Source organism: Alligator sinensis, unplaced genomic scaffold (genome assembly GCF_000455745.1).
Source record: "Alligator sinensis unplaced genomic scaffold, ASM45574v1 scaffold169_2, whole genome shotgun sequence".
In the NCBI taxonomy this organism is placed as follows: domain Eukaryota; kingdom Metazoa; phylum Chordata; order Crocodylia; family Alligatoridae; genus Alligator; species Alligator sinensis.
Genome location: NW_005842077.1, coordinates 2,412,467 through 2,429,192, shown reverse-complemented (window position 1 = coordinate 2,429,192; position 16,726 = coordinate 2,412,467). Strand labels below are relative to the sequence as shown.

General features: G+C 38.9%; 1 protein-coding gene across 11 annotated transcripts in view; it reads right to left on the bottom strand.

Moving 5' to 3' along the window:
* The window catches only part of ANAPC10 (anaphase promoting complex subunit 10), a 62,288-nt gene that overhangs the window by 25,706 nt on the left and 19,856 nt on the right, over window positions 1-16,726 (bottom strand). For all 11 annotated transcript variants that reach the window (XM_006023723.3, XM_006023726.3, XM_006023722.3 and 8 more), the window contains 2 exons: window positions 16,422-16,512; window positions 15,407-15,527 (listed from right to left, as the gene is read on the bottom strand). In XM_006023723.3, coding sequence (XP_006023785.1) covers window positions 15,407-15,527; window positions 16,422-16,512 — 212 coding nt within the window. The remainder of the gene's footprint in view (window positions 1-15,406; window positions 15,528-16,421; window positions 16,513-16,726) is intronic.

Below are 16,726 nucleotides of genomic sequence, written 5' to 3'. Positions count from 1 at the left end.
CTAGTTTTAAGTTGCAGTCACCAATAAGAGGATATAAGCTTTCCAATGTGTACTTTGATGGTTGATTCTGTTCTGACCATAACTGGCTTTGTGCCAAAGTAAAATCACTGTCTTTAAATTTACAACAATTTGGAGGAAGTATTAGACTTTTTATATCTTCTTGGTTTGTTTCATTCGCAAGTTTCTCACTATATGCATTTGAAAATTAAATGCTCTATTCAGCAAAAGTTTCCACAAAGGCCATCTGGAAGGTCCAACTGGAAGGTCCAAGTGCACCGTCTTCCAAGATCTAGCATTATGCCTACTTAATTTTAAAAATATCAGATCAGACAAGTTTCAAAAAACCTCAGCTGCAGAGGGCTGTGGAGTAGCACAAAAGGGAGATCTCCTGGGAACAAACTTCTCAAGCAGCTTCCTATGGCTAGACCAAACCATTTTTGTCCCAGTGACACCACAGAATTTGTGGGAGTTCTTGCAGCTTTCTGGCACAGTCAAACTCAAGGGAATTAGAACCAAGATTCCTGTCCTGGTTAACTGTTTTGTTTCATTAATAAAAACAATGTACACACATGCACATGCAGTCCATGGATAGATTACTATTGTATTTCCTTCTTCCCTCTGAGGGCTCTCTTCAAGAAAATATTTTATCAAGGGAAAAAACTGATCTCCCACCAATTATTTGGGGGAAATGGGATTAGTTTATAGGCCACACAGCCCCAGCTCATTCTTTCAACTCATTCTTGCAGGAATATTGGATGAATAAAGCACACAGGCAGAATAATGTCCAACTACCCTGAGATGCTGGTAATCTTCTGTGGCTGTATACTGCCAGTTTTGGCATTATGGAATTGTCAGCTAAGTGTTGTGCTGTCCCATGCCTGATCCCAGGGAATGGGGAAAAGGGAGCTGTGTCCCAGACCCCAGGGATACCCTATGCCCCCCATCCCAATGTTCAGCCAAGTGCCGGGATGGGGCATAGGGCGTGGGTCCGGGATGTGCACCACACATTCAAATTTAAGATGTGATACATACCAGGCACAAAGATATTCCACATTAAACGTGGCATATTTTTTGTTGCCAGTTTGCTATTATATTGCACCATAAAGTGGCTGACTGTGTGGTATGTTACAATTTATGGAATGATTAACACATTTGTTGTGCCATAAATGTAATGTCTGTTAGGGCCCATAACAACAGAGACAGCACTAAACTCAGAATACCAACAGAGCTCATGGTATTTTTTTTCATAACATTTGGGTTTCGATACTACTTTAGCTAACCATGTCCTTTCAGACAATAAATTTAGGTCTTTTCTAGGTGGAAAAATTGAACTAGTATAATTTGATGAATTTACTTAAACTGACAATTGAACTTGATAGGCACTTTTGGGGTGAGCGGGGAAAGAGAGGACAGCGAGCATAAGAAATATTTAGTCAATGAGGAACAGTTTTAAATAAGTCAAAATAAGCAACTTTTAAACTAAAACAAGAATGTGCACATAATTACGCCAGTCAAAAAGGTATTAGTTTAAAAATCAAATCAAACCATGCAAGTGCAAATTTCTCATGGAGCCCAACCTAACCCTTCCTGAAAAATCAAGTCTGTCAAACCATGAACTATAATGAAAAAAATGTCAGGAACTCACAAATAACCAACTAACATTTAATTTAAAACAAAACTCCTTTAAAAAGTCTGATTTAAGCATTACTGTGCAATTAAATTTAATGCTATATGGAAAAACCTCGTAATGGGTCTTTGTCAACAAGTGCCACTGAATAAGAACAAGTCAACTAGCAAAAAATGTAGTCTTTGGTACTTCCTAGCACTCAAACAACAGGATAGCTATTTTATTGCACAAAGTTATTATGGGGGGTTTTTTTTTCATCCTATAAACCAAGGCTGTCCACAAGTCCCCAGCCACACTCCATGAAGGCTGCTAATTTCCCTGAAATCCACATAGGCTGCATGCTCCCCCAGCACAGCTTTCTGGCACAGTCAAACCCACTGTATCATGCCAGTGCTTCCACATCCTACATGCCATTGCCACATGGGACACCGCCTACACAGCTGCCATGCCACAGGTTGCAACATGCTGGCACTCCTGCGCTGTGCCAAATGGGTCACTTAGAGCCTTCTGGTTGCAGGTTCCTTTGACTCCCACCACTAAGGGTGGGAGCCTGCAACAGAAGCTGGAAAAAAGAAGGGGACCCGAGAGACTTTGGCAGCAGCAGCCAGAGCAGTAGGCGGAGCAGCCCCAACTAGGAGCCTGTGAGCTGCAAGTTAATTTTCCAGGGGCCACGTGTGGTCTGCAGGCCACCAGCTGGACAGTTCTGCTATAAACCAACAATTTCTCTATTACCTGGAGTACATTTAATGCAAAACATATATACTGCATTGTCAACAAAGTGATTCCTCTCTAGCATCTGGAAATAAACTGCTAATTTTAAACTTTATTGACAACAACTTTCAATTATTCCAAATAAATAATCTGCTTGTTTTAGAAATACTTTGTCAGGCAAACGACCACCATTTGGCTAGTTTTGCTACCTGATATGTTGACACGTACTCCCAGGAGATGGGATGTTAGTGTCCCACTGCAGTATGAAAGTATTTTAACTGTAACCCATACTGTAAAAAGAAACTGATCAAGAACACCTAAATCAACCAATATTAATGTGCAAAAAGAGAAAGCATTTATATGCAGAATATGCTACTCTTCATTTCCATCCATCAGCCTGAATGTAAATATATTAAGTGAAAACAGAGAAATGGAAGAATTTAACACACTATATTTGCTGGAGCTTTGGATCCATAGCAAAAGCTCTGATGTGAGGTAAACAAGTCACTTTACCTTTTTGCAATCAGTTTACGCATCTACAAAATTGCTAACACTAACTCACTCTACAATATTCAGATGAGTCTAGAGAATGCACCCGTTCAAAACTAACATTGTGGTTGCTCTCTGAGCTACCAATAACCAGTGTATAGACCCATATTAACAGCAGGGTAAAAAAAGTTACTAAGTTTTTGTTTAAGGGACCAATTCTGTTTGTCTGTACTTCTAAAAATTAAAACTCTCATTATAACCAATAGGAGTTATGCCTACATAGGGACTGCAAGAAGAGATCCTATTGATATCGTAATTCAGACAAAGTGGGATCATATCTTGATTTTTAAAACTTCATTGCAAGTTTAAGAATAGGGGTCTTAAATCTAGAACAGCAAATTCTATGGTCTGTTTAGTCTAGTACCTCCAGCAGTAGCCATAAGCAGAAGGAGGTTATTAGAAAAAGGTTGTTTTTACAGCAGATACAGATAAATATTTAGTATATTGGTGGATGCAATGCAGATTAGTGGTCAGAACTCATTTGAGTTCTGCCTTTTACTGGCTTGCTGCAAAATCTGGCAAATTTCTCCTCAGACCTGTGTTGAGCTTCTCCATCAGTAAAATGTGACTGTACTCCATCAAAATACTTTGGGATATCTGAATTTAAAAAGCAGTAAAAGCAAAGTAGCATTATATGACACTAACTCCTATCTGGAAGCAATCAACAATTTTTCTGGAAGCATTATAGATTACCATAGGAGGGACTGGAATTAGTTTACACACTTGAGACTGATGTGCTGGAAGGAGTCCATCGCTCCTTCTTCCAAGAAATTAAAAGGTTGAGACTATTTCCCTGGCTTTGATGGAACACATTGCTTATCTGGGTATTGCTAGTCATCCATGCCAAAGATGTATATAACTGCAATTTAAATTAAAGAAGATATATTGTAAAGCTTTAGTTTCTGTTGCCTTTTCTTGGTTAGCATGTTTTTTCTTTCCATCTTAAGGAAAGAGCTCATTATTTCCCCTCCTGGGAGGTACAAAGAGTCCTCTTTACAGGAGTTTTAACTCAGATCAAAAGGACATTTTCATAGGAGAACCTTGAAATACTGTCACCATGTCACTACGTCAAGATGGGTGTATCAGTTTTTAACAGCTCCACTGATGTTTTAGCTTACTGACTGTTCCCAGAGCAAAATCCCCCATGACAAAGAAAAATTCCAATAAATCAAAGAAATCTAACCACAAATAACGGAAGACAAATTCTGAAAAGTAACTCAACGTGGCTTGCACATATGCATATACTCAAGTGGTCTGTTGACATGCATAGGGGAGATATACATCACCTTCGGGTCACGCTGGAGAGCAAAGTGAAATGCTGTATACCTGCATCCTGCAGATTTAGCCTGAAAACAGGTGCAAGATAGTCAGCTTAGAAAGATTTTGGGGGAATTTCAGTAACCATGTTGTCTTTGGTATGATAATAGCCATATTCACAGCATCATTCCAAGGTAGCCATAATTAATCCATTTCCTGGTTTGTATGCATGAAGTAGTCACAACATTTTTTACTGCAGTGCTCCCTAGTATGGTTCAGAGGCAGCAAAGCCATGTTCACAATGATCCAAGTACTCTGAATTCTAATTATTCTAAATTCTCTTAACTGATGCAAGCACATAGCAAACTTTATCTATACAAATATGTGCATGCACAAATGAGTATTCAAACTATATATATTTATACATAAGCCAACGGACTTCTAGACTTGGCCCATGTAGCTCTTACTTGAAGCCATCTACATGATTTTACAGATTGCTTTTTTTGTACTGAGCTGAAGCTCCACACAGGCAGACAAGGTTCTTTGGGTGAATCTGAACTCTTTTATTAGCCCATCCTGGAAGGAAGAGCACACACCAACTGCAGATGCTTCCTCAGCCTGATGAAGGGTTTTTAAATCCAAAAGCTCATTAAGGAATTTTTTCCAACTGTTTAAGTTGGGCTAATAAAAGAGATCAGATTCATCCAAAGAACCTCATCTGCCTCTATGTCCTTAGACCAACACGACTACAACCTACATTCCTGAAGCCCCACACACACATTTGGAGCTCTTTCAAATGCAGAGGTTTCTTCAAACCTTGCAACAGCTGTAACATTCTAACCCTTATGCGTGGACACGTCAGGAATCATGTAAATGTAGAAAAAACATCTCCAGCTTTAAGGCTGCTTCACCCAGGGTTAAAGTTGAAGCAGTTTTGCTGTATTTGTATGGCTCTCAGCATGTTCACACATGGCTATTAGAACATAACAGCTATTGCAGGTTCCTGATCAACAGCACTCCATTGACACATTTCCCTTCTAAGACAGACAGCTCCAAAAGCATACGTGTCTAGACCCATACATATAGCCTCAGACAGGTATATGCAAGTAGTAAGTCATATGCCAAGAAACTTGTACACATTCACCTACACAGGCACTTTGAAAATGTATCCCTCTTCCTGGAATCCTAATCCATTTCCTTTCAAAAGTAGACAGACCTGGCCTGACTATATATGCAGCAGTAAGGTTCAACTTTGGACAGCTTTAAGTGATGTGCCAACACTTATTTTAAAGTAAGCCACAGTTCTATAGATATAGGGTTTTAGCTCTTTATCAGGATGACTCGTGTATGTGTGACATGTTATAAGTGACTGAACATAAATTGTTCAAAATTAAAATCCAAACATAGCTATTTAGTACCGAGACTGTAAGCTCTTTGGGAAAAGGACAACCTTTTTGTTTTGTGTTTGTAGAATGTCGGCCATGTGAGACCTAGTCCATAACTATGGCTCCTAGATTCTACAAATAATAATGCAATCTGTGCAGCAACTAATTAAGGGCATTTATATTTAGTATAATACCAGTTTTGGCTAACTATATAACATCAAGTAAGCGAACAGAAAAAAACATGCATTCTATTCAAAATGTAATAACTGCACAGGAAAGAGAGAAACCTTTTTAGGGCCTCACCTGGTACATTTGTTCAATAACAATATCAGTTAAGAGCATGTGAATAGTTATACCTGGACAGAAACGCACAAAATTAACCAAACTCATCATCCAACAACCAAGATGTAATACTGTGTTATGGTTCCATAATTTGGGAAGAGGAAAAATAAATCAATAAAACAACTACCCAAATGGTTTGGTCCCATCAACATGAGGCAAAACCTCATATACACTGTGTACAATTTTCTTCTAATACTAAATGTGGTTTCTAAAAGATCCCTTATCTTCCCATATACCACACTTGGCTAAATAAGATATGCATTTTGTTTCTGGAAAGCCGAGTGTAGATAAAAGGATGTTTCTAGAGTCAAGGCTGACTATGATAGAGTGTCCAGAAAGTATTGCATCTCAGTAGATAGTCCAGTTTGCACCCCCCTCTACTACAGAAAGGATGTAGACAAATTGGAGAGAGTCTGGCGGAGGGCAATGAAAATGGTTACGGGGCTGGGGACCATGACTTCTGGGGAGAGGCTGAAAGAACTGGGCTTATTTAGTATGGAGAAGAGAAGCCTGAGAGGGGACTTAACAGCAGCTTTCAACTACCTGAAGGGTGGTCCAAAAGAGGATGGAGCTAGACTGTTCTCAGTGCTAGCAGATGACAGAACAAGGAGCAATGGTCTCAAGGTGCAGCAAGGGAAGTTGAGGTTAGATATCAGGAAAAACTCTCACAAGGAGAGTAGTAAAGCACTGAAAGTACCCAGAGAACTTGTGGATCCAGGTAGACAAAACCTTGGCTTGAATGATCTAACTGGGGATGGCCCTGCTGTGAACAGGGAGTTGGACTAGATGACCTCCTGCAGTCCCTTCCAACCCTCATTTCTATGATAGTCTGGGTATGGCCAGAGAGAAATATCAGACATTAGAAGCATGCAACCGCTGTGTTCTATTCCTCCCTGCTTCTATTCCAGAAGAAAAAAAAAAAAAATCAGCTTCCCCACTTAAAACACACACCCCAATTCTGGAGGGTTGATATGTGAGGGGCAAGGGAAGGGGGAGGTATATAGGGTATGCGAGTAAATACAGTAAGTAAGCTGACTGGTTTAGGTTAAATCCTAAAACCAGCATGGAGGATGAGTTTTGGGTGAGGTCACAGCCCTACCCTTTCACTATGGAAATATATAGAAGATTTCAGCCACAAGCACCTGAAAATACATTCTGGCCAAAGAAATAGCAACTAGAAAGTTCATAATTAAAGTACATATGCTGTAAGAGGCATGCTGAAAGAGGTTCAAATAAAGACTCCACAAGAATTATGCTGAGGTCCTACAGTAAGATCAAGTTCTCTGACAGACGAGTATAGTCTTTTTGAAGAATCAGATGCTGTATGGTGCAGTGAGAAGAAACTGAGCATAATTGCATAGGACGATGGCAGGCTAAGGCTGCCACAAGACTGACTTGAATAAAGCTGAACAAAAAACAGCCTATGAGACCACAATGAATAAATAGTGAAGGAACTTGAATACAGTGGCCTAGTTGGGCTGCCCGGAGAGTAAGAATCTCTGTGCATGTTTTCCTACTCAGCATCAGGATTTCCTAGACACGCAAGGAACTGTCTCTGTCCGTGGTACTCTGCCAACCAACAGACAGATCAACAAGCAGGATGACTTGCAGTCTGAATGGAGTATCTGGCCACGATGCATTTAGACTAGGCCTGAGCAGTCTGGAAGCTGGACTGGAATGTCAAACAAACATCTGTAGTAGTTCTGTCAGGAAAAACTTCTGTGACCAATATGAAGCAATGCAGATGATTGTGGCTTTATTACTTTTGATCCGGGAAATCTCTGTTGGAATTCAGGCAGTAGTAGAAAGGCATAAATCAGGGCTTTGTTCCAAAAGGAAGGTATGCAGCAATAAACCTAAACTTAGCATCATCTGGAATAAAAGTTCTAGCACTTCATGTTGTGCTTGGTGACAAATCTACCACATCAGATCCCCAGTGATGGAATATGATTTCCATGATGGATACGTCTAAGGGCCATGCATGGTTGGTTACAGACTGCTCAGGAAGTTTGCTGAACTGTTATTAATCCTCAAGAGATGAGTAGCCACTGGGGTGCTCTATTCTGTTGACACCAAGTCCAGATGTCAAATGGTCTCTAGGCAGAGATGGAAGTAGCAGGTACAATTCATTAGTTTACACAGCACATGGTCATCACATTTCAGTAGACCAGATCTTCAAAACCTTGGAGGACAGGCAGGAACAATAAAGTCTAGCTTGATGGCTGCATGTTGCATTGCCCTGCTTCTAAGGCTGACCCTCTATCAGGGCATCAATGCCTCTAGTAGCAACCATGATCTGGTCTATCAATACCAGAACAACTCTTTTTGTTGTTGGAGTCAATGTGACATTGATCTAGAATGTCCGAGTCAATATAGCCTGTGCCAATTTTTATGACTTTTTGCCTTCTTTTCAGTGCTGGATTATAGGGCATGGTACCTATTTATGGGTCATAGAGAATAGTAGCTAATAACGAATATTTTCATATGTTGTTCTTTGGAGGTGGTTACCTGGTTTAGAGCTGAAGCAATTTATTGGTTGCTTGAACAGACACACCAACCCTAGGGGAGGATTTGCATACCAAAACATCTATCCAAGACACAACTGAGCATTCTGAATCCACAAGGCATGGCCATTGGCATAAACCACATGAATTAATTAAAATTTACTTTTGTCACTAAATGAAGCAACTAGAATGATAACAAAAACCAGGGACAGAATTTTAAAGTAAAAATGTACACCTGGTTACCCTTCAAAACGGAACCGTACTTTAAGGCAGTAGCCGGCAAAGCCCTGCCCACGGTGGACTCCATTTCCCAGCAGCCCCTGTCCACATCACTGCTGCTGGTTTCCAAGGAAACCCCAGGAGCAGTGCAGCTGTGATAACGCAGGACCAGGTTTTTCATGGAGACTGGCTTGAGCGACGCTGACAGGGCATGCAGCTGGTCAGGGAACTGCTCTGGGGCTAGGGCCAGGATCTTGTGGTGGTGACAATGAGCCAGAGTCAGGGCAGAACCATGATCCACTGCCTGCACACCCTGAGCAGGGGTGTGCAAGCAGCAGATCATGGCTCTGCCCCACCTCTGGACCATGCTGGCACCATCACAAAAGTCTCAGCCCCGGAGCAGCTCCCCTCCCAGCCCTGCACCCTGCCAGTGCGGCTTCGGTCAGTCTCCATGGACACCCTGGCACCACGCTCCTGGGGTCTCCATGGAAAAAAATCAGCTGCAATGACATGGGCAGGGGCTGCTGGGAAATGGAGTCCAGCCACCAGCTAGATCTGCCATTTTGCCCACCCCCGGCTTAAGGAGATCATTTACAAATAAATTTATGATTTAAAAGGACTCTGAATGCAATTAACAGTTTAATATTTATTTCTTCCCAGGAAAATGAGTTTAACATACAAAACTAAGCCCTAGCTAAGTCCACTTAGTTTTTGCTTTATATAAACAACATGGTAGAATGTGTGGCTGTGTATTTCTCCGCCAAAATACATTTAATTATCTTTAAAAAAAAAAGCAGGATGCAAATCCAGAGAAGAATTCTATTTACAAGGGTATAGCTAAGCCAAACAAGCAAACAGTCAAAATTACAACCAATTAAGAATGCAAAGAAGCTACTTAAAGTATTTCAAAGGTTAGCTAATATTAGCATGCCTTATTAATGGATCTGAGTGGGTCAATCAGAAAAAAAACAGTAGCTACATTCTGAAGCAGTAAATTTACTGAAAAAAAATCATAGATTACATACTAGAGCAAGGCAAACTAAAGTAAATTTACTCTGCTTGAAAGATTAAGTTTCCATGAGCTTTATGTTTAAAAAGACAACTCTCCCTTTCTTCCTTAGGTATGCTGATTAAAGGTTTTCACTGTACATATTCCCTACAATCAAAGGAAGGACATGGTGAAAAAACAAGACCATTTAAATATACAAGACTGGACTCTAATTTCCTTTAATACACAGAGTTCAAATATAAGGTACAGAAAAAGGAGGAGAGCTGGAACAGAGGTGCAGATTACATTTCCTTGCTAGAGCTGGAGCAGGTGTACTTAAGGAGGAGGATCACACAGAAGGAGAAGCAGCTGGTGTAACTCTGCCTCTCTTTCCTGAGTGGTATCATTGTGTGAAAGTAGTTTGTATTTTATGATTGAACTCCACAAAACGTTTCCTGGGCAATGCAATGAATCGATATAACATCTCCCAAGAAAATCTGGCCCACCTCCTTCCCCAGTTGGTCTCCTACCTGGCAGTTTTAGGACCTTTGGCAAAATCACTTACAGGTATCATGCCTCAAGGTGTATGCTCACCTTGGCTGGGCTTTCTATTACCAGGAGCCAATGGCAGAAACCATTAAATCAGGAGACTTACTATAATGCAACACCTTACCTCTACTCAATATAGTAACATTCAGCTTTTTAAAAAAAGATTAACATTTGACAGTTTAAATATCCTCAGATGGACTGATAAAGACGATGATTCAAAAAGACCAGGAAATCCTGATGTACATATTAATGATAGCATTTATATTTGGGTTTTTTCACATCACAAGAAAGTATAACTCCTCAAATCATGCACCAATATCTGGCTGCTGTTCCAAAAGCACCTCTGTGGGTTAGCCCAGAGATGCAGTTTGCAATATTCACACAGGAGAACTATTGGGCTTGAAATGAAGCAATTTCTTGCTCCCCATGTAGGATCACAATGACGCAAAGGCTGTGAATACACTTACCCCCTGGAAAGGAGGGATTACCTCATGTCTCCCAAAAGTAGTTCCTCCAGCTGAGCAAGGAAATACTGCTGCCAAACTCCAAAGGGAGTCCCCTTCTCTTCGGCCTGACAGATGGTAGCAGTGACGCATTCCTCGGAGGGAACGTTGTGAAGGGGAAAACCATTTAATCCTCAGGCTCCAAAAAAGGGTGTACCTGCATACTCGAGTATTCCCTCTAGAGTTGGGGAAATGCTAATTTCACATTAATTATAAAAATATAAGCTAACTTAAGTGTCTCATTGTTTTGAAAATTATGATTGTTGTCATTAGAAAGAAAACATAAAGGCATCATAGGATTTTCATTACACCCCATGAACTGGGCAAGCATCCATGGAAAAATATAAAATGATTTAGTTGGATTTTCCACCCAATTAATCAGTCCTGAAACCAACGGAATCATTGTATAATGAAGTGGCTTTGCTCTAAAGAAGTCGTAATAGTTTACACTGCTCTAATGATCTGCTTCTTGGAGAAGCTGAAGATAACAACAACCACCATCACCAAACAGATTTATAACTTAATAATACTGTCAAATCTAAGACCACTTTTTGGAGGTAAAAAAATTGCCTTACACTTCCCTTAACTTCAAATATCAAACAGATAATTATGAACTGGAGAGCTCAGTGCCAACATTTCACATTTTACACAAAAGCCAAGGAATTAGCCACTAGTATTTTATAGCATCACCAAAGAATTGCACTTCATTATTTAGCAGCCGTAGGCTACATGTTCTTCCCAGTTTTGCAATAAAAAAATTGTATGAACACCTGGCATGTATAGGGATTACAGGTCTCATGTGAGATATTACAGTCACTATATTAAAAATATTAACATAATATAAAAAGCTATGACCAAAAAATAAATAAATAAATAAATAAATAAAAAGTCCTTTTGTGTTTACCTTTTTCTCAAAAAGTTTTTAAAACTACTTAAAAATTTTATATAAAAATACATATGGGAGAAATAGGTGGAAAACTGTCCAAACTAGCTTGAGAAACAGTAGGGAATAACAAAACACTTCATAGTCGATCACAATTCTGTCCAAGTCAGTAAAGTGATAGATAAATCTAGACAACAAGCTACATGAAAAAACACATAACATACTAACCTCAGAAGGGGAAATTTTTCCTATAAAGTAATAATCTCTTCTATTGTTCAGGATATATGAAGAATATTATATTAAACATAACATTATAAATGGATAATAGTTTAATTACTGGAATAGGGGATTCCGGGCATGAATCCAGAAGCCAGTAATTAAGAGCAACAATGACATCTAGTGGATACTTTGAAAACAGAACATGAACCACCATCACAAAAGAAGATTCAATTTTCTTTGTAATACACTATATGGTTTTCAAGTTGCTATAGCACAAGGGCATAAAAACATCCAGAATGAGTGGGCATAAATGTGGCAGAGGAAGGGAGCTTATATATAGTATTCATTCTCTTAAACAGGAATAGGAGGTGTTGTTTTTTCCCATGGGACTTCAGCCTCTGGATTAAAAATTAAGGATAGAAATAACTATTTGTGTTTAATAAACTGTGAGAAATCAGCCTGATTTCAAGGAGACCAGTATGAATTTGAGGACGCAGCAGATGCACAGTTGTAACAAAGTACAGTTAAACTTCTTGCCACTGCACAGATTTCACCACTTGTCTCCCTTCTTTCCTTGTTGATTCTGCAACATTTAAGCATTTTAGAATTATTGTTTTAGACCATTTACCATCTTAAACATATGTTTTATAAACTCCAGCTGTACTCCTATTTCTCCAGCAGCTGCCACAAAGTGGCCCAGCAGCTGCTGATGCTTAAAGATGAGGCATTTGAATGAGCAGGTTAAAGTGACTCAAAACTTTATCTCAACACCTGCTCCTTAGTAGTCCAACTGCTTTGCTTTCTTTCTGATGTGCAAAGCCAGCTCATGTGAGATCATTAATTGTCTCAAGTTTGCTTTTACTATTTGCCAGCAAGGCTAGTTTATATTCAAAAACCAAGTCAACACTTAGAAACCATTCAGATCTGCTGTTGGCTGTTCCACTGAAGAACACAGTTATTGACTTCATGACAAAATTACAATACAGAGTTAAAAAAGCCAATTTTCTATACTTACAATTGTATAATAATTTAAAAAACATCTTTACAAAACACTACAAACTGAGTATTGACCCTTTTTCTGGTCTTAAAGAGATTTTTTTGGATTTGGATGTTTTGAGAAACTGGAGAAGAATTGGTTGACAAATAAGTATAAAAAACCAGAAGAGTTTAATTTTTCATCCTACATTTTCCTCACTTCCAATATTTCCACCCAATAATTGCTGTCTGTTTGCTGTATAATGATCATGATTTGTGTAAGAAAGATAATAAGTACTACTGTTTTTTGATTATTACTTGGCTGCTTTAGCTATTTTTACATGCATATTTAGAATTTGAAATTAACAACTGAGCTTAAGTGATCACATATGGTTTTGTAATACCTTAAAGATTTAATATGTTGATGGCTTCCTGCCTCTCTAAATCAAATGATGACAGTAGCTTTAATGTGTAAAAGACAATCTGTCCCATTGCTACAGCGATGCTAGAACAGTGCAAAGGAGCCTTATTATAAACAAGAATCTGACCCTACCACCTGTTTTCACCTTGCCTAAAACCTGACCAAAATACTGAAGTCAATGAATCATTATCTTCAGTGAGCTCTGGATCAGACCCAAGGTCAACAGTGCACTCTAGCATCCTAAAAGGGAAAAATCACTTTCATATTTACATAGCACTGTACCTTTTCATCAAGCACCCAGCACCCAAACACCTGCATTAACCCTCATCTCCAGTTGGGTTTATTAACTGCACATTTGCTTCTTGAAGAAAGTAGCAAGGGTTGACATTACTACCTCTGCTAATTTTCAGTCCAAAATTACAAATACTTTTAAACCCAAGTCTCCCTTCAAAAGTATACTTTGTGTGAGATTTTCAGAAATTCTTAAGAGCTGGCTTAACACTGATCTCAGTGAAGTCAAAAGTAAAGTTTCCTTTGGACTTCAATAGGAAGTTAAGCCAATGGTAAGCACTTCTGAAAATGGCACCCTGCATCCCATTATGAAATCCATACATTTAACACTGTAGTTTTGTTATAGGGAAAACATCAATAATGGGGCCCAAAGAAGCATTTACACATTCAATGACTACATGCAAGTTCCAAAACAAAAAACAAACATGATTCCTTCTGTAGATTTTTAAGAATTATACCAGGAAAAACCTGAAGGCAGAAACACCAAAAGCAATTATACTGTATAACCCAATTGTTTTTTTCAAATCAGGACTGTTTGCAATCTGCGACTCAGTGGGGGTTACTGAATTATGGACAAATGGCTCAGTTGATTGTTACAGATACTTGAAAGGGCACTGCTTCCCTACTCAACTGAAGCTCATCAGCAGGTGCCAGACAGTTGACTGGAGAAGTAGCACAGCCTTCTAAATAAAAGCCACAGCCAACAACTGATGTACCTGTTTGCTGTGAATATATGTACTCCCAAGTAGCTCATAAACTCCCATCTTCACAGCAGGCTGAGGAACCTAACCCTACTGTATCTTATACACACATTTATTATGAGTCAAAACAAGACTGAAGAAAAAAAAACAAAGGAAGGACAAAGCAAATTCTATAGCATAGTACAGGAAGCAACTGATACTTCCTCTGTATCGTTTCTCCCACTATTCCTTCATGAACTTATTTTCTATTTTCTCTCTCACCGGTTATTATACAAATTCCACACTTATACTACATACCAGTGTTTCTCAACCAGTGGGTCACAGCCCAAAAGTGGGTCACAAGAATATATAAACAGGTCATGAACAAACTTTAAAAATGGATTCTCCTTTAAAGCAGAAAAACGTGGGAAACCATGGCTTCTCCCTTTCAGGCTGTCAGAGTTCCAGCCTCCAAGAGGCTGCCTGGGGCCACCCCTGCCCCATATACTGGGGGGGCTGGGGCTGCTCATTGATGTTTACAAATGGGTCCTGGTACAAAAACTAAATTTAAAAAAAAGTTTTAGAACCACTGTTACATATCACACACATCCCAACCCCCCCAAAATCAGTATCTGCTATTCTTTTATTGGCCAATATTAAATCATGCATTTATCTACATCATGTCTTACTAGGACATCTATGCAGTTGCCCTTTCCAGAGCTAATGCCTTTCAATTCTTTAAATCCTTTTAAAAATAATCTCACTTGCCCTATTGTATATGCTTGCAGTTAGTTTTTTTTTTTATCATTTAAGAACATTTCCCTGAAATCATATAACAAAGTTCACATCTCACTTATCCATTCTTGCCAAGCCCAAACAGGCCTATAGCATGTCAAGACTCTTTACTACTCATGGGTGCTAGGACTTCCCAACTTAGTCTTATTGCATCTTAAATCATAACATTTAGGCTATAACTTCCAAGTGTCGAGCAACACTGGTCTCAGAAATGTTATGATGTATATTATATTACCTCACTTAAGGGTAATTGCCCCAATATGGAAAAGATATGTTTCAGAGCAAATGTGCAACTCCCTTTGCCTCAGTCAGTCAAGCAGGAGTGTGTTATTGTGCAAGTATACCATTTCAAAAATAAGTAAAAGCATGACAACAATGTGCAACTTTGTATTTCACATTTGAAAACATTCCCAATTCTGCTGTACCTGTTCTAGCAGATGTTGTACAAATGGGAATAGTGGGCTTTAATTTAAAAAGCAAAGACGAAATATAATCATCACCAACTTACCCGGATCTCCTGAAGGTTATGAAAATTATTTCCTACTCTGACAGAGATCTTGCTTGGAGTGTAGCTTTCATCAGATTTGTAGTCTGCATAAATACATAACGTCTTCACTGTTGTTTTTCTTCTGTAAGAAAGTAAAAAAACTAAGCAAGCATCCTACAGAAAAATTATCAAAGGTATGGTTAATTTCAATTTTGGAACAAGTGAGATTTAAATGCTGTAAAACTTAAAACAAACATGACTGTACTAATTTAAAGGATCCCTGCAGAAATTAAGTATTTAAGCACATATTTTATAAAATATACACATACACACACACACACAGAGCTACGCAGAAGGGATAATATGAAAGAACCATGGTATCTATCTACAGAAACATAAGTAAAGAATCATCATGACAAGAAACTAAAATAAGGCACTGTGACATCAAACCAACCAGTGCAAAACATACCTTTCACCGCACATTAAAGCTTGTTAAGTCTGGGCTATCGTGGCCTCCTAAGGAGACCACTGAGGAACCAAAGAAAGGGACTTAACTGTCCAAGTTCTGAACTCCTTTTTAAGAGTTCAGCCATAGGAATGGACTACAAAAACCTTACAGTCAGCCTTATCTTCCGCAACAGAATAGACTGGGAAAAGGCTGGCCAGATAATGAGGTTTTAAATCATATTGGGCTTTCCAGATCATCACTAACACCCTGGATTGCACCCGAAAGCAGATAGGAAACTATTGCAGGAATATCACCATATCTTAGTGAATGTGATATTGTAAATGTTTATTACTTAACTAGACATAACCCATTATGACATTATCATTGCTTAATTTGGTATTTAGTACAAGAAAATGTCTACACTAGTGGTTTTTTCAAAGGAAGCAATTTAATTGGCCTGTGACAAGATTACTAATGAAGATGCAATCCTGCATCCATATTTCTGATTAATTTAATCAAGTGTAGGGATCACAGGACCACAACCGATCAGCCTAATCACATACAACAAGGCACACAAATACTAAATACCTAAATTGGATGTTCACCAAATGAGGCTGTGACCCATCAGACTGCCAGTATGTTTCTAGATTATCATCTCGTAATTGGTCAACTCCAAAACCTAATGAGAAGAAAAAAGTTTACAATCTCCTGTGTTGTGTTTCCATGTTGCAGGCATCACAAATGAAACTTTTTCAGCAAGATGTCTACACGATGATGCTAGAAATGTAACTTCAAGCATCAGAAAAGCTACTTACAAACCACAGAAGTTTTCAAATTTATTTGCTGCATAAAATGGGTGAAGAAGTGTTGACCACAATACGCCCATGTCATGA